The sequence below is a fragment of the Scyliorhinus canicula genome, chromosome 18 (assembly GCF_902713615.1).
Source record: "Scyliorhinus canicula chromosome 18, sScyCan1.1, whole genome shotgun sequence".
In the NCBI taxonomy this organism is placed as follows: domain Eukaryota; kingdom Metazoa; phylum Chordata; class Chondrichthyes; order Carcharhiniformes; family Scyliorhinidae; genus Scyliorhinus; species Scyliorhinus canicula.
In genome coordinates, this window is record NC_052163.1 from 21,936,658 (window position 1) to 21,955,353 (window position 18,696).

Genomic DNA, 18,696 nt, shown 5'->3' on the forward strand with positions numbered 1-18,696 from the left:
ATTCCAATCTATATCCCCAAGGCCTTTTTCAAAGCGCTGGACAAACTAATCCTGCCGTTCGTTTAGGAGGGGAAAAATGCTAGGATCCTAAAGAAGGTCCTACAAAAAACAAAATTCGACCACTGGGCTGCGACGGCCGAGCGAGTAAGGGGATGGATCCAGGAGCCAGAAGCCGACTTGGTGCGCGCAGAAGAGGCCTCCTGCATGGGGACCTCCCTCCGGGCCCTCGCCATGGCAGCACTCCCATCCCCACCCAAAAAACACTCCAGCAACCCAGTGGTGATAGCCACCCTCCAGTCCTGGAACCAACTACGGCAGCAATTTGGCCTGACCAAAATGTCGGACAAGGCTCCCATCTGCAACAACCATAGGTTCACACCAGCACTGACTGACGCCACCTTCAAAAGGTGGAGGCAGGACGGAGGGACACTGTCAGTCAGGGACCTATACATGGACAGCAGAATGGCAACATTGGACGAACTGACAGAGAAATTCCAGCTAGCCAGGGGGAACGAGCAAAGGTGTCTACAACTTAAAAACTTCCTATGAAAGGAGACAAGGACATACCCACTAAGGCCACGATAGACACTACTGGAAGAACTACTGGACGCAAGCATACTAGACAAAGGAAACTGTAGTGACATGTATGACCAATTTATAAAAAGGGCCGACACCGTACTGGATGCAACAAGAAAGAAATGGGAGGAGGATCTGGGGATTGAGATAGGGTGGGGACTCTGGAGCGAAACACTGCATAGGGTCAACTCCACCGCCACGTGCGCAAGGCTCAGCCTGATGCAACTAAAAGTGGTACATAGAGCCCACTTAACAAGAACCCGTATGAGTAGGTTCTTCCCGGAGGTGGAGGCTAGATGTGAGCGGTGCCAAGGAGGCCCAGCCAACCACGCCCACATGTTCTGGTCTTGCCCCAGACTTGTGGAGTACTGGACAGCCTTCTTTGAGGCAATGTCCACAGTGGTGGAGGTGAGGGTGGAGCCATGCCCGATAGTGGCGGTCTTCGGGGTCTCGGACCAGCCAGATCTATTCCTGGGGAGGAGGGCGGACGCCCTTGCCTTTGCCTCCCTGATCGCCCGCCGTAGAATCCTGTTTGGCTGGCGGTCAGCAGCACCACCCAGAGCTGCAGACTGGCTGTCCGACCTCTCGGAATCTCTCCAAATGGAGAAAATCAAATTCGCCATCCGAGGGTCAGACGACGGCTTTCACAGAACGTGGGAGCCATTGATGCGATTGTTCTGGGACCTGTTTGTGGCCAACGAATAAGAAGAAGAATAGCCAGGTAGCTAAGAATCAGGGGAAAATAGCCAAAGCATGAAAGGGAGAGATAGACTGGGAGGGAGGGGGGTTGGGGGAGAGGGGGGGGGGGGGGGGGGGGGGGGGGGGGGGGGGCGGCAGCTAAACCTAAGAGAAAAGAAAGGCGAATCACAGGAGGGGAGGAGGGGTGGGGGGGGGGGGGGAAGAGGGAAGAGAAAGGGAACAAGAGAGGAGAACCAGGGAGGTGGGGGGAGGCAGAGAAATGAGAGCCGGAAGGAAGGCACGGGATACAATAACGAACATGGCATCTCCATAAGTAGGGAACGAGGAGAATGAAGACAAAAGACGGGAGGAACGGCAGAAGCGGAGGTGAGCGCGAGACGGCAGCGCGATCCGTCCGGGAGAAGCAAGCGACAACAACACCAAACCCATTCGAGTATCGCCCACTGTAATTGTTTCTCCGGCACCCGAATGTAAATTTACCTCCCCAGTCTCCACCTCCCTCCCCTCCGCAAACAGTCGCCTATTTATGTGTTGTAAATAATTTTGCCAGGTGTACAGAGTTTATGCTGCTGAGCTGGTGCACAATACCCTACCAGTTATTCTATTTTATTTTTTATTGTGTTTTTTTTTACTATTTACTATTTTCTTTTCTTTGGTATGTTTGGGTGTGCCCTTCTCTTCTATATATGTGTATGTGAAAAAATGAAAATGAAAATGAAAATCACTTATTGTCACGAGTAGGCTTCAATGAAGTTACTGTGAAAAGCCCCTAGTCGCCACATTCCGGCGCCTGTTCGGGGAGCCTGGTGCGGGAATTTAACCGTGCTACTGGCCTGCCTTGGTCTGCTTTAAAAGCCAGCGATTTAGCCCAGTGTGCTAAGCCATATATATGTTTCTTATCATGCGTACATAACGGTAAATATACTTTTATCAAAAACCCAATAAAAAACATTTATTAAAAAAAAATGAATCTGCCACTGGGTGGTGCTCATGAGTTAACCCTTCAGACAATGAACCCCCATACATTGAAATGCCTGGTTTGCACCCAGCATTTGCTGAGAGAGCTAGCAGAAGTACTGCACGCCATATAAGGGGCAAAGGTTTCAGAGTTCAGCAGATAGCCATAATCTGACATGTGCTGTTGCAGTTGTGTCCCCGCTGGCATCTCCATAACTAGGTTAACTTTGACTGAAACCAATTTGACCAGGAAGGAGGTTCAGAGCTCCCCAATAGTGCCGGCCTCCGCACTGTTGGAAGTGGTATTGACGAAAGGGGGAATGGAGAAGGGGTTGGGGTCAGCGATTTATAGGAAGATTCTGAGAAGGGGATTAAAGCTAAGTGGGAGGAAGGATTGGGGAGTCTATGGAAGGTGGTTTGTGGTGTGAGATGCTCCGGAGGGTTAACGCCTCAACCTCTTGCGTGAGATTTGGGCTGATACAGCTGAAGGTTGTGTATAGGGCGCATCTCATGAGGACGAGGATGAGCCGACTCTTTGAGGAGGTGGAGGATGTATGTGAGCGCTGTGGGAGGAGCCCCGCAAACCACGTTCACATGTTTTGGTCCTGCCCGAAACTGGAGGGGTATTGGAGGGAGGTTTGTACGGTTATCTCGGAGGTGGTGCATGCGAGATTCGAACCAGAGACCCGAGAAGCCATTTTCAGGGTGTCGGACCAGCCCGGGCAACAGGCAAGTGCGGGGGAAGATGACTTCGCCTTCACTTCGCTGGTTGCCCGGAGGTGGGTCCTGTTGGGGTGGAGGTCAGCTTCTCTGTCCTGTGCCTCGACTTGGCAGAGAGGACTCATTGGAGATTTTAACACTCGAGAAGGTGAAGTTTGAGTTGAGGGGGAGGATGGAAGGGTTCTACAATTCATGGGCATTGTTTTTCTTGCACTTTCAAGAATTGGAGGCCATCGAACATTCGGGGGAAAGGGGGGCTATCGGGGAGGGGCCGGGTATAAGTATATTGTTTACTGTTAACCATGAATTCTCTTTTGGTCTTTCTTGTTTTGTATTTGGGATGTAGGGGGTTGTTTGGGCTTGTATCTTGAAGGGGATGCTGGTTCGGGGATTGCTATTGCATTTGTTATTGTAGGTTATCTTTTGTTGGTTGAATATTTGATGAAAAGTGGAAAATGAGGAGAATAAAAATATATATTTTTTAAACTTTGACTGAAACCAGGCTGGCCAAGACGCCAGAGTCATAGGATTTGCACAAATTGCTGGATTCCCCCTAGTGCAGGGAGTAATTTACTGCATGCAGTTGGCTTGGCGTTCCCTATGGCGACATGGTGCCCCATTCATGAAACTTGTTGGCAGCACGGTGATGCAGTGGGTCAGCACTGCAGTCTCACAACGCCGAGGTCCCAGGTTCGATCCCGGCCCTGGGTCACTGTCCGTGTGGAGTTTGCACATTCTCCCCGTGTTTGCGTGGGTTTCACCCCCACAAACCAAAGGTATGCTGGTTGGGTGGATTGGCCACGCTAAGTTGACCCTTTATTGGAAAAAATAAATTGGGTACTCGACATCTTTTTTTAAATAAAAAAACAAATTCATGAACGTTGCTGGCAGAATGTCTGCCATTTTCAGGTAGAGAACATCACACTTCTGCTCCACCCCGTCCAGCATCAGGCCTTCCTCTGAGAACCTTGGGGTTGTCGCCCTGGTCGCATTCCTCCTATTGGACTTGGGGAAGCATTTAAATTACGCCCCCCCCCCCCCTTATTGAGCTCAGGTGATGCCTGAGAATCTAAAATTAGCCCCATAATATTCAATGGCATTACCATTGCTGATACCACCATTATCAACAAACTAGGGACTTACCATTGGCCAGAAACTGAACTGGACTAGCCATTTAAATACAGTGCTACAAGAACAAATCAAAGGCTAGGAATCCTCCTGACTCCCCAAAGCCTGTTCACCATCCAAAAGGCACAAGTCTGGAGTGTGATGGAATACTCTCCACTTGCCTGGATGAGTGCAGCTCCAACAACACTCAAGATGTTTGACACAATCCAGGACAATGCAGCCCGCTTGATTGGCACCCCATCCACAAAAGTGCACCCCTTCTACCACTGCACACAGTGACAGCAGTTTGTGCACCATATACACTGCATCAACTCACCAAGTTTCCTTAGGGAGCACCTTCCAAACCCAGGACCACTGCCATCTAGAAGGACAAGGGCAGCAGATATATGGGAACACCAACTCCTGGAGGTTCCTCTCCAAGCCACTCACCATCCTGAGTTGGAAATATATCGCCGTTGCTTCACTGTCGCTGGGGCAAAATCCTGGAACTCCCTCCTTAGTAGCACATTTTGTGTACCTACATCACATGGACTGCAGTGGTTCACACAGGCAGCTCACTACCACATTCCAAGGGCAATTAGAGGCGGCAATAAAATACTGCTCTAGTCAGGGATACCCACATCTCATGAATGACTAAAAAACGTTACAATTTCTCTGTTCATTAGCTAAAATAACAATTGTGTCACATGCAGATTTGACTGAAATTAGTACAAATGAGTCCAATTCAAATCCTCTCAGATACTACTTATATTAAAACAGAGAAGGAATGCTTTACTTTTAATCTTAACAACATGTTATCAAAATCAATTCTAACAATCCTGCAAACTAGAGAGCATATTTAATAGTTGCATATGTTACATTGTTTTACTTTACCGAATAGAGATGTTTTCAAGTATTTCTCTTCGATATCCAATATATATCCATAATTTGTCATATTTTTGATTAAAACGAACATCCTTCGGAATTATAGCATTGATATGAACAGTGAACATATGTGATGCAGGTGGATTGCAACAAGCTGCAGATTGGCTGTAATTAAAAGATACAAAATATAAAATTACATTACATCTGCAACATGGAAACAGTCCATTGGGCCCAACAGGTCAATGCCAATGTTTATGATTCTTAGGAGCCCTCTCCCATTTTACTTTAGCTCACCTGATCGGCATCCCCTTCTATTCCCTCCTCCTACATTTAACTATCTCACTTCCCCTTAAATGCTATATGGCTCATCCACTCCATGTGGCAATGAATTCCACAATCCCACCACTCTTAGACTCAAGACCCTTAACTCCATTTCATTCATCAGTGCCCATATTTGCAGTGAAAATAATAGTTGTCCACTCTATTATTAAGGAACAAAGTGAATAGAACCCACACAGGAACCGAAAAACATAAAAGTTGCGATTTAAGCTGCCTTGCTCTTCAATCAACTTTGCTACAATGCTATTTCAACCAGCGACACAGCATTCAAATGCAGGAATGGTGTGAATTTGTGGGCTTCTTACCACTAGATAATCCACTAAACACAGCAGTCAAAGTTGGGTTTGCCCATTCAACTGCATGCCCATTCAATGGTCAATCAATCAGTCTTAATTACTATGAAATAAGAGGCTGGATTCTCCGCTCCCCGACGCCGAAATCGCGTTCGGCGAAGGGGCGGAGAATCCATTTTGACGGCAATATCGGGAGCGGCGCCGGTTTTTTAATTCTTCGCCTCCTGAAAAGCGGCGAGCGGCCAAAGGGGGCATTATTTTTCCGGTCTGGGTCCACGGGCTGACTCATGAAGCACGACACGGCCTCTGCAGGCTGCCGCCGTGCGCATGCGCGGCCACGGAACCGGAAAAGCTCAGGGCCGTATTGGCAGCTGAAGCTGCAAGCTCTACGCTACCTCCCTGCCAGCCCCCAGCAAAATGGGGAATCGGTGGCCGTTCAGCGCCAGTTTTCCTGCCGTAAAAGACCACCGTTTTCACGCCGGTGTGGGGACTTTGTCTCCAAAACGGAGAATCCAGCCCGAGGTCTCTGGCACTTCTAGATGTTTGGAGTCACATTCTTTCGTATTTTAATGATGGAATTTTTTAAAAACTTGTTTTCTTTCTGACCTCTCAATTTCCAATTTCTTTCCCACTTTTAACTTGTTTTCTGATGGATTCTTGCTCTGCTCAGGGCAGCTCGAATACCCTGAGGGGAGACTTTAAACAGGCGTTATGCTTCTTAACATGTTTAAGGGAACGCCCATTTAAGACAGGCGTGCTGGGAAAATGGCCCCTCTCAATATTGAGTTGTGTATCTTTTAGGTGTCCTTGGGGCACACAACATTCCTTCTTGAAATGTGTTTTCCTTGCTTCCCTTGTACATCAATAAAATGGATGCAACCTTCGCCTGACCAGAATTAGTTGACAAGATATTGCACTGGTTAAGAAGTCAGATTTTGGTTCGGCAGAAGATATCACTGAATTCATCCAGGATGTAGCTGAGGATTGTTTGGGAGAGGGAAAGCCTAGCATAGCGAATTCCACTGCATATCCTGTAAGGGGTGGGCACTGCAAAGCTGGGAACCAAGCAACACATGGTTGCAACGAACAGGAAGAGGCTGGGAGACGGTGGGTCTGGTAGATGAATGCTGAACTATAGCTGGAGGTTGAGTGGAGTAGACTGGGAAACAGTAGTGATGAATATACCGGACTCACTTCTGATCACTAGATGTTTTTTTGCCTTGATGCTTGAGATCTGATTCTGGAATGTTCTTGTTGTCATTGTCTGTTTTGCTTCCAGCCTATGGAAACAGTTTGAAAAAAAAATCAGCTTGTCTGCAACATCACCTTCAGAAATAAGTTGCAATATTACCAAGTAATGAAATTCATACATAGAACATACAGTGCAGAAGGAAGCCATTCGGCCCATCAAGTCTGCACCGCCCACTTAAGCCCTCACTTTCACCCTATCCCCATAACCCAATAACCCCTCCTAACCTTTTTGGACACTAAGGGCAATTTATCATGGTCAATCCACCTAACCTGCATGTCTTTGGACTGGGGGAGGAAACCGGAGCACCTGGAGGAAACCCACGCAGACATGGGGAGAACGTGCAGACTCCACACAGACAGTGACCCAGCTGGGAATCGAACCTGGGACCCTGGCGCTGTGACGCCACAGTGCTATCCACTTGTGCTGCCCAGTAAAAAGTACAAAGTACTTCACTATTTTACTGTTGATTATTGCACAATGGTATTTAGCTGTAGTTTACTATTGCGCAGGAGAAAATGGGGCCTTTGAACTAGCACTGCTTTCAGAGTGCATTATTTCTTTGTAAATTGATGTAATGCAGTTTACCTCCCCATAATCACCTTTATGAATACATCTGCCAGCCCTTCTCTCTATTTTGTGATCCAGTTAAATCCAACCATGTTTAAGTCCAGGGAATACAATTTTCATTTAGAAACAGCGTATAGCAAAACTTGTTTGAAAGTAAAATGGGTCAGCCTAAAACAGATCTGCTAACTCACTCTGGGCCCATTTCACACTGCTACTCATGACCTCTCTTTGATTGCCACCTTGCTGTGGTGGAGAGGCTTGAATGGTCCGTTGATCCCGGGAGCAATGCCATCAGGAGTCTTAAGTTTCTGACAGGGTCACTTTAGCAACTTGAGAAAGCCAGCGGTAATGGAACAAGGATTTATTGAACTACGTGCAATACTTTGCCCACGGTAGTAACCATCAAGCAATCCAGGCCTTGTTGAGACCACCAACAACTCCGGGCCCTGCTTGGGCCGGCTTTTATGTGTAGGTTTTTAACCGGCTCCAGCTAGGTGGCCTCCAACCCGTACCTGGGAAGCTTGTACTCTACGAGTTCCATGGGGGGATCAACAATGGTTTCCCCCCTGGTCCTCGTGGGGGTTATGACAGGCACCCATAACGGTACGGTCAGAGGGGAAGGGAGGGACCAGAAAAAGTGCAATCCAATTCCCCAACGGCGGAAGACATTCGTATGATATCAATGGCTGTAATGGCGGATGAAGGCTGCAGCAGTAGGGAGATCCCCTATCGTCCAGGTTCCCTTGCCATTGGAACTGGACCTACCCTCTGTTGAGGACCATGTGTCTGCTGATGTGCAATGGCATTCCAACATTAAAAGATGTCCCAAACCAGGTGTCTACCTAGAGGAAACCAGCACATCCTCCCATGACCAGTAAGACGGAGTTTCTTAGGTGGACAATCATACTCCTTAACGAACAGTCGATGAAGAAGACTGCTCATGACCAATTTTACACCCATAATGTTTAAGACTGATGTTTTACTTAAGCTAGTTTGGTCCATAAACTGGTTGATCAGCACACTATGTTCAACATGTACCATTCATCAAATTACACGATAAAAAAGAGTCAATATTTCTGTTTTCTAAAAGGAAGCTTATGTTAAATACATTTCTAAAAGTAAGTTCTGGTGTGGGTCTTGGACTTCAGTGAGCCAGCAACTTGTCAATTGAATACTTTTTTTTTATAAATGTTTTTATTCAGTTTTCATATTTTATGTTGAACAAATTACAAATTGTTAGGAGAGAAAAAGAACAAAAAAAAAAAACAACAAACAAACACGCAAAAATTAACATACATATTTACAGGTAAGCATCTTCGTAGTAGTAACTGCGCCCGCCCCCCCCCCCCCCCCCCCCCCCCCCCCCCTCAACATGTTTATTTAGTTTGGTTTTGGGCCTTAGCTAGCCATCGAACCCCCGTACCGAACCTGTAGCCCCCCCCCCCCCCTCCCGCTACCTTCCCCCGACTATTCTTCCTCTTGTACATTGGCCACAAATAGGTCCCGGAACAGTTGCATGAATGGCTCCCACGTTCTGTGGAAGCCGTCGTCCGACCCTCGGATGGCAAATTTGATTTTCTCCATTTGGAGAGATTCCGAGAGGTCGGACAGCCAGTCCGCAGCTCTGGGCGGTGCTGCTGACCGCCAGCCAAACAGGATTCTACGGCGGGCGATCAGGGAGGCAAAGGCAAGGGCGTCCGCCCTCCTCCCCAGGAATAGATCTGGCTGTTCTGAAACCCCGAAGACCGCCACTATCGGGCATGGCTCCACCCTCACTCCCACCACTTTGGACATAACCTCGAAGAAGGCTGTCCAGTACTCCACGAGTCTGGGGCAAGACCAGAACATGTGGGCGTGGTTGGCCGGGCCTCTTTGGCACCGTTCACATCTGTCTTCCACCTCCGGGAAGAACCTACTCATACGGGTTCTTGTTAAGTGGGCTCTATGTACCACTTTTAGTTGCGTCAGGCTGAGCCTTGCGCATGTGGAGGTGGAGTTGACCCTATGCAGTGCTTCGCTCCAGAGTCCCCACCCTATCTCCATCCCCAGGTCGTCCTCCCATTTCCTTCTTGTTGCGTCCAGTACGGTGTCGTCCCTATCTACCAGTCGGTCATACATGTCACTACAGTTCCCTTTCTCTAGGATACTTGCGTCCAGTAGGTCTTCCAGTAGTGTCTGTCGTGGCGGTTGTGGGTACGTCCTTGTCTCCTTTCGTAGGAAGTTTTTGAGCTGCAGGTACCGTAGCTCGTTCCCCCCAGCTAGCTGAAACTTCTCTGTCAGTTCGTCCAGTGTTGCGATCCTGTCGTCCGTGTATAGGTCCCTGACTGTCAGTGTCCCCCCGTCCTGCCTCCACCTTTTGAAGGTGGCGTCAGTCAGTGCTGGTGTGAACCTATGGTTGTTGCAGATGGGAGCCCTGTTCGACATTTTGGTCAGGCCAAGTTGCTGCCGCAGTTGGTTCCAGGATTGGAGGGTGGCTGTCACCACTGGGCTGCTGGAGTGTTTTTTGGGTGGGGATGGGAGTGCTGCCGTGGCGAGGGCCCGGAGGGAGGTTCCCATGCAGGAGGCCTCCTCCGCACGCAGTCAATTGAATACTTGAAATCCATTTTCACAATGGAGAAAGTGGACAAAATATCAACAGTACAAGCAAACCTAAAATTAATTGAATGTGGAAGAATTTGGTAGATTTAATACAAGTTAAAAAAAAGGTAATAGAGTAAATAATGGAGCTTGGGATGTGTAACTTTGTGCAGAACCTAGTGGTCTTAAAAATAATAAATTGCAGGTGCCTTTGCCATAATGTTTCCAAATTGCTTTAGATTAAGGAATTGTGCCTCCTCCAGCAAATATATTTCATTTTCATTTCAGAGAACATGGGCAGGATTCTCTGAACCCCCCCCCGCTGGGTGGGACAATCGCTGGGGACAGCGTGAATCCCGCCCCATCACTCCGATGCCGGCTGTCGAATTCTCCGGCGCCGGATTTCGGGCGGGGGAGGAGATCGCGCTGGTCAGGGGCCATTGGCAGCAGCCACCCCCCCCCCAAGCAATTCTCCGGGCCCCGATTGGCCAAATGGCCACTCATTCCTGGCCAGTCCCGCCAGCGTGAAATGGACCTGGTCCATCCCGGCAGGACCTGGCTTGTTGGCCGTTTAGCGGGGTCCTCGGGGGGCGTGGGGGGATCCGGCCCCGGGGTTCCCCGCGGTGACTTGGCCCGTGATCGGGACCCATCTATCTGTGGGCGGGCCTGTGCCCTGGGGCACTCTTTCCCTCCGCGCCGGCCTCTGTAAGGCTCCGCCATAGCCGGCGCGGAGAAGACGTCCCCTGCGCATGCGCAGGAAACACACTGGCGGTCCTGCGCATGCAGAAACTCGCCCCGGCCAGCGGAGGCCCTTCGCCGCAGTTGGCGCGGCGCCAACCTCTTCAGCGCTGGCCTAGCTCCGGAAATGCGGAGGATTCCACAACTTCCGGGCAGCCCGACGCCGGAGTGGTTCACGCCGCTCTTGGCACTGGTACGGGCCGCACTGCCAATTTCGGGAGAATCCCGGCCCATGTTCTCAAATGGCTCTATACCTACCTAGACACACACAGCCAGAGTATCTCCAGAGTATTTCCATCAGGGTTAGTTTAATCCATTTGCTACTTTTTGTTACAAAAAAGAATAAAGAGCTGAGTGTGAAGTGTAATGCACTGACCGATACGGTAGAATTGCCGCCACGCCCCGTTTCCTTTCGCTGGACAGCGTCGCGATTGTTTGCAAAAACATTTCCATGGCCCTCTTCCTCCTCTTCATCCACACATTGCAACATGACAACATCAGGGGTCAGCTTTCACATGGTGGCTAATTAGCCTAACTTCTTCCCTACCTCTCTAAACCGTCTATTTCCATTATATTCAGTCTTGAATGATCTACGGTTTTGTTAACTTAATATCAGAAAGGCTAAAGACATTCGGCGCGATTTACTGGCCTTGTCCCGCCGGAATCAGGACGGAATGCGGCCGGTAGATCCCAGGAGAGGCCTTTTCCGGGATCCCCAATGGTCGTTACACCTTGTGAGATCTCATTAGATCTTGCAGGGTTAAGTGAGTTTCCAAACTCATTTAACTCTACCAACGCCAGATCGAACCGGCTCCCGGGATCGACCGGCCTTGCTGAGGAGACCCCAGTCGGGCACCATTTAGAACTGCTCCACATAAGCAGGGACCAGACAGAAGGGCATTGGGGGGGCCGGGGGGTTTCCCAGAGGATCCGAGGCCCCCAGGTGGTTGGCCTTCATGCAGGGAGGCACCCTGGCATTGCTGATGCCACCCAGGCACCTTGGCACTGCCACACTTGCATTGCCGCTAGGGTGCCAGGCTGGTAGCGCTAAGGTGCCCGGTGGAATTTTGCCCGCACCAGTGATCGGGCCCGGGGGTGACCTGCCCCTATGGGGTGGGGTGCGAGTGGTCCCGAGGACCCTCTTATAGGTAAGTTGGGGCATTGGAGGCGTCCAGAGGCCGAGTCAGGGAGTCGAGAGTTTGGGGCACCATTTATCTCTTCCTGTACTGCAGAGCTCCGCTTGTCAGAGCCCTTCAGTGCAGGAAATTACGCTGTGCAGCTTCGGGGGTGTTCCCTACCGGGGATTGAGAACGACCCGTCTAATCCCGCCCAGAACGAACACTGTTTTATTTTTGTTTAATCGTCCCGATTGCCTTTAGCCCCTGCAACAAACTCCTGACTTTTGCTCCTAATACCACCAACATTTCCTGTTACTAACTCACCCTCGACCAATCTTCATACTTTAGTTTCCAAGCTTAAATCCTTCTGTCACAAAAACAATCTATTTTTATCTCCCTAACATTGCCCACTTCAATCCATCCGCTGCTGAAATCCACCAGTGCTTTTTCCTGACTCAACTATTTCAGCACCTCCCTCATTGATCTCCCATCAGCCTCTATAAACCTCTGTGGCTGTACCCGATCCTACATCTAGTCCCACTCACCTATCACCCCTGTGCTTGGTGATCTACAGTGATGCACCAGTGCACGGGCAGCCAATGCTAATATTCTCATAGTTTTGATTAAAATCCTTCATAGCCACACCCCTCCTTATGTCTGCAACACCCTCCAGCATTACAACTTCCCCAAACAATTCCCAAAAACTTCCATCACATTTTCTGACACAATACGTGCATGAGCACACACTGATGTAATTAATGTACTGGGTGTTTTAGTTCCACACACCGGTAATAGAGGATTACAAGTCTTCTGGTGCTTAGTTGGCAATGGTTACACTAGCGGTACCTGAGGCTGTTGTATTTTCTCCAAAACTGCCACTGATAACTTGTTTTGATTTTATATCACTTCTCTCCTGAACTCGGCTCCCTCTTGCTTTTTCATTGTCCAATTTCAGTGTGGTGAAATCTTAAATTGCTCATGAAACCTTAAACTACTCATGGGCACAGTGCCAACCAATTCCTCGGGCAATGAGGTTGTTTCTTTACTCTCATTTACTTCCAAAGCAGGGTTAGTTTAATCCATTTGCTACTTTTTGTTACAAAAAAGAATAAAGAGCTGAGTATGAAGTGTAATGCACTGACCGATACGGTAGAATTGCCGCCACGCTCCGTTTCCTTTCGCTGGACAGCGTCGCGATTTTCTTGTTGAGTATCACTTTTGTCTGCATTATGATTGGCTGACTGATCTTTAGCGGATATCTCATTGGTTGCGTCCTCGCTCTTGCTCGGCCCACTCTGTGGAGCATCATCAGCTCCGCCTTTAACTTCCAATTCTGACTGAGGTTTGACTTTTCCATCTTCCTTTGCGCCCTTGGAATCCGCATTATTGGTCCGTGAAGTGGGAACCGCTTCCAGCTCCGACACCTTGTCCGAGGCAACAGGCATTGCCGCATCCTGCACCACAATGGCATTCTGTAGCATTTTACTTTTCTTTTGAAAATTCTTCTTGTCCTGCTGCCTTTTTTTTCTTTTTTGCTTCTGTTTTTTTTAGAAAAAAATGTAATCAAATGGATGACTTATTCCAAAAATCAAAAGAAGTTTGAAACGTGAAGGAGTATTTTTTATAATTTATTCTCCTATCAAGTGTCAATGCATTTTACTTGTTCACTGGAGTGGTTATATTGGATTGTGCCAAAATGACTCATTGTTATTATCTTCTCAATTTTAACTACTGCATCTTAAATTGGCCGTTTTTCTGTGACTACTTTCACCCATATTAATGCTGCTTCCTCACTTGCCAGTTAAATTGCTGCAGAAATACAATAAAATTGATGGAATTCCTGCTTACCCAGTTGTGTATTGCACGGTGAAGTTCAGGTGGAGCCACCCAAATGTGAAATCCCTTGAAAGTCAATGGGCATTCACTGGTTTGCCAATTTTTCCGCAGGAGGACACGGCGTGGGCGTCCGAACCAGGCTCCGAACCTATCCCTGAAGTCCCAGCCCATGTTACCGATCAGGACATCGAGGTGGTGGTAAATTACAGGGCAGAGATGGGAAACCATTTTTCTGATGCTGTGGGGCCTTAATTGTGCGTGTCGTCTGAAATAAAAGGGGCGGGATTCTCCGGACCATCAGCCAGGTTTTCCTGGGCGCTGCGCCATTGTCGGCAGTGGGATTCTCTGTTCCCGCCACCTGCCAATGGCATTTCCCATTGTCGTCACCCCATCGCACCGGGAAACGTGCGGGCGTGGGTACGCTGACGGCACAACGGAGAATCCGGCCGGCGGAGAATCCAGCCTAGGATCTCTGATGGTTGAGCACTCCCTCAGCACTGAACTCGAGCGTCAGATTTGATCTACATGCTCAAGTCCTAAAGTGGAACTTGAATCCAAAACCTTTGACTCAGCTGACAAAGAATATCATCAAAGTGAGCCACGGCTGACACTTCAAATGCTACATTTTGGTGCTGTGCATTTTTGTATGAAATTCAAACTGTAAACATCTTCCCCTGGACCACATCAGTCTAACAATCTAAACCAGCACATAATGAACGGGTATGGGGAGGCGGTGATATTGTCAATGGACTAGTCATCCAATGCTCCATGGGTTCAGGTTCAATAAATACTTGGAATGAAAAAGTCTAATACTGATGACCATAAAACCATTGACGATTACCTTAACAACCCATCTAATGTCCTTTAGGGAAGGAAATCTGCCAACCTTATCTGGTATGGCCGACAGCGATGTGGTTGACTCTTACATGCCCTCTGAAAAGGCCTCGCAAACTACTCAGTTGTAGGGCAATTAGGGACGGGCAACAAATTCTGGCTCAGTCAGTGACACCCATGTTCCATGAAAGAATAAAAAATGCCAAAAACGTTCCTCAGCAAAAACTATTAACCGCATTTGAAACAAGACTTATTGAATTACTCAGCAGAGAACTTCTTATGTGGCATATTTCTTATCAAGCATATAGTCTACACTTCCCAACATATGTTAAATCAATGGATCGTAATTCTGCAGAAGCCAGAATACCTCGCAATTAAACTCGCCTTTCACAGCATGACCCCTGAAGTGATCTGTTTACTGATCCAAAGATGTGCAGGTTAGGTGAATTGGCCATGATAAATTGCCCCTTAGTCTCCAAAAGATTAGATGGGGTTGTTGGGTTACAGGGATAGGGTGTACCTAGGTGGGTGTTCTATGAGAGGATTGGTGCAGACTCGATGGGCCGAATGGCTTCCTTCTGCACTGTCGTGATTGTATGATTCTATATCTGACCCGGCATAGTATTTTGTATCTCAGTGCCTCCCTCTAATGGCATAGTTGAGGTATTGTAGGTGTGCACCCATTCCCGGCTATTTCATCACTCAGTGCACCAGGGTCTGGGGGGGCAATTTTCAGATATTCAGACGCTAATGGTCCTCTTGGGGTGACCACGATGAGGTCTTGCGCTGAAACACTGGTTTAACCTGCATTTAGCACAAGACGTTAACTTGATAAATGAGTCACAACCAGCATTAACCTGGTGGTTTGTTAACCAGCAGATTGCCATTTAAGGTACCTGCTAGCTCTCATTAAAGAGGTTGCATGTTTATGGCATTTTTATGGCTGGCACTTCAGCTAAAGCTCTCTCTTAGCAATGACCGGCTGTTGAGAGTAAACACAGCAATGAAGTTAATTTCAAGCTCTCCTTAAAGGGATGGTCACCAAGACATGCTCATTATATTTCAGCTGTGAAATAAATCTCTGAACACATTGGGAGACCTTCTGGGACACTTCATCAATACTTCTTGGAAATACTCTGAGGACAATGCTGTGCCTATTTTACTGGAGTCACACATGAGCACTCGAAATGCCACAGCCTATAAGGCCACAGGCCAAGTGCTGGAAAATGGGATTAGAATAGATAAAGCCACTTTGCAATATGCTGCTGTGTGCCAGTCGGAGCTCTCCACACCCTCAGGGAATGGGTGCACCGGCTTCTCAACCTGAGGATTTCTCATTTAGCACCTTCGGGAAAAATCAATTCTGATCGTCATCAATTAGAACTTGAATTCTAAGTCAAAATAGACTTTTAGAAGTACTGCACCCCATTTAGACCTTGGCCGGGATTCTCCGCCGGCGTGATTCTCCGTTATGCTGGAGCCCGGGAGTTTGCTGACGGCGTGGGGCTGCCCCACAATGGGAAACCCCATTGACCGGCCGGCGTAACGGAGAATCCCGCCGGCGGGTCGGGACAGAAATACGGCGCGGCGGGGCGGAGAATCCCGCCCCCTGCCTTCCTCCTTTTACACAACTGCAACAACTGTGTTCCTTTTTTCTTTGTAAAATAACTAAAATTCACTACTCAATCAAGAGCCATGTGTTGCCAAGCTTTTACTTTAGCTCCTTGGTAATTTGCCTTGAACTTCAGAAGCAAATTACTTCCCACACATCTTCCTGTCACAACCTTTTTGTGTCTCGTGTCAGGTGTATTATGGAAGAGTCTGTCTCACTGTGACAAGTGCCGAGTTCCCTGCCTGACAGGTGGATTGAGGCACAGCTTGGTGTATTGCAAAGCTACGCACATCGACACCTTCAGAATTTATCCCAGATCTAAATGCAAAATTCACTGATCTCAGTAGTGGGGACATTAACTATGGCCTCAGTTACTTGGTATGAGGAAGGGGGGGGAAAAAAAGCAGACAGCAATCCCCTAATATGATGCTGTCCCAATGACTTAAATTCGAAAGAGCGTGTGTAGTCACTGACTGAGGGAGAATGGCTCAATGCTCACTATCTAAACGCATATATGATGATTACTGATACGCCAGCGAGAGTGAGATAAAAATGGGATAAAATTGGCAAACAAAACTCATAACACAGGATTCACATTTTAACGGTTAGCACAACTGTACCTTTGAATTACTTTTAATTTGTTCATCATTCCCAGGAGAATTCTCAGTGGAGGGGATTTGCTCTTTGGCAACATCTTGTGGACCAACTTGTTTTGTGTCTTGAACAGGTTGTGACAGTTTCCCCTCTGTGGTCAGCTTCGATTCAGCAGCAGCCTGCGCTGTTTCCCTGGTACCTAAAAATGTCGGGCGGAATTTCGGAAAAGACTTTTCAAAGTTGGATAACTTGTGTTGGGAGACCAAATGTCAACCGCTGCAAAGATTTCGCAAATGATGGCGATATTGTGAATTATACTCTGGCTTGTCTCATGCAAAGATTGTCATGTCAGCTTGACTCAGGTACTATGGCTGGACTGTATGGGTGGAGTGTGGATGGGGTTGGGGGGAGGGGGGAGGGGGCGCAATGGGAGGGGCTGATCACCTCAGCCCCCGGAAGCGATGCCAGTTGACACACTGAAAACAAGCTTGCCTCGCAGCCATAAAGCAATTGGCCGGCAGCTCTGACCCTCACAGCTGGAGGACTCAGTTTTGGCCACTTTTGGATTGCGAGCCGGCCTGCAGTGAAGAGAAGGTGGATGCCAGGCCTGTCTGGACAGGATAAGGGGTGCAGGGAGGGTGGTGTTGGTTTTGGAGGCCAGGCAGGAAGGGACAAAGGGCGGTAATAACATTTTGGGGGGAGCGCACCAGATGTTCACAGGGCACAAGCCCACCCCCTTCCTTCCCGTCTTCTTTCAACTTTGCTTCAATAAACAGACTGACCACTCCCACCCACATACCCACGCCAACCATATTATAGCACGGAATGTATTATCCCAGTCACTTGGTTTGCTAACAAACTCAATGGACCATTAGTTATTTATTTGAAGTGTCCTGGGCAGGGCTTGAGTTCGGCACCCACACACCTATTGTATTATGGGGACAGCTTGGGGTTGGGCAGGAAGGTGGTGGGCTGGGCAGCCCTTGTATTTTACGTGCCCGCTGTCCAGGACGTGCCCAGCAGGGGGCCATAAAATCCAACACTACGAGTCTGAAATTTGCGGGTTTCAGCTCTATTCGCCATTGCACAACTTATCTCACTCCTGGACAAGCTGTTTCTAACCATTGATAACTTAGTTTAAGTGCGTATCACACATTAAACACACAATGGCTTCACTTTGCCCGGAAGTCACACTGAAACCTTTAATGCAATGGGAAAAAAGTCCATTTCCCTTTTGCTCGGAATCAATATGCCAATGATGTTATTTATTTGGTTACCAGTGCCTCACCTTCACTAGAGTGGCCAGGTTGACTAGTATCATGGTCACGTTCACCATCTGCCGGCCCTTCATGTGCCGACTCGGCTGAATCACGAGCCGGTGCCTCCTTCTTTTGCTTTGCTGCAACAGTTTCATTAACTGAGTCTTTCTTCTTCTTTCTATTTCGTTTTCTGCGTCTTTTCTGTTGAATAAGCCACTGAGCATTAATGAACGATCTACTCCAGGTAAGCGAACAAGTAAAGTAGGAATGAAATTTCATTATGTCTGGAGTGTGGGATTTAAGAGGCTTTTTAAGGGGTAAGAACGATCAAACTTTCTGGACTGTACGCAGAAGAATACTTTCCACTGTACCTCAGTACATGTGACAATAAATCAAATCCAATCCAATCCAAATGATGCCCAATCAGAATATAAACAAACGAAAAGACAAAATACAAAACTGTTTGATGGTCATGTGCTATCTTTAAGGTATAGAATCAATGCGCTAGAGTGAAAATACAGCAGTAAAACTGTCCACACCATTTAATGTCCTCAGTTCAGTTTTGGTGATGTGTTGAAAGATGTATTTGTACTGTAACTGTTGCATTTGTGTGAAACAGTTTTGATTTGCAACAATGCGAGTTATTGTGTCAATCCAGACTGAATTGGCCCTAACGCCAGGGAAAGGCAGGTCTCACAACACTTCACTTTGATCAGTGCGGACTTTAGAACCT

The 18,696-nt window shown here is 48.0% G+C and overlaps 1 protein-coding gene across 1 annotated transcript in view; it reads right to left on the reverse strand.

Moving 5' to 3' along the window:
• Positions 1 to 18,696, reverse strand: part of LOC119952961 (E3 ubiquitin-protein ligase rnf213-alpha-like) — a 174,877-nt gene that overhangs the window by 144,064 nt on the left and 12,117 nt on the right. The window contains 5 exon segments of the mRNA XM_038776606.1: positions 4,954 to 5,109; positions 6,771 to 6,856; positions 12,971 to 13,366; positions 16,731 to 16,903; positions 17,993 to 18,164. Of these exon segments, the coding sequence (XP_038632534.1) occupies positions 4,954 to 5,109; positions 6,771 to 6,856; positions 12,971 to 13,366; positions 16,731 to 16,903; positions 17,993 to 18,164 (983 nt within the window).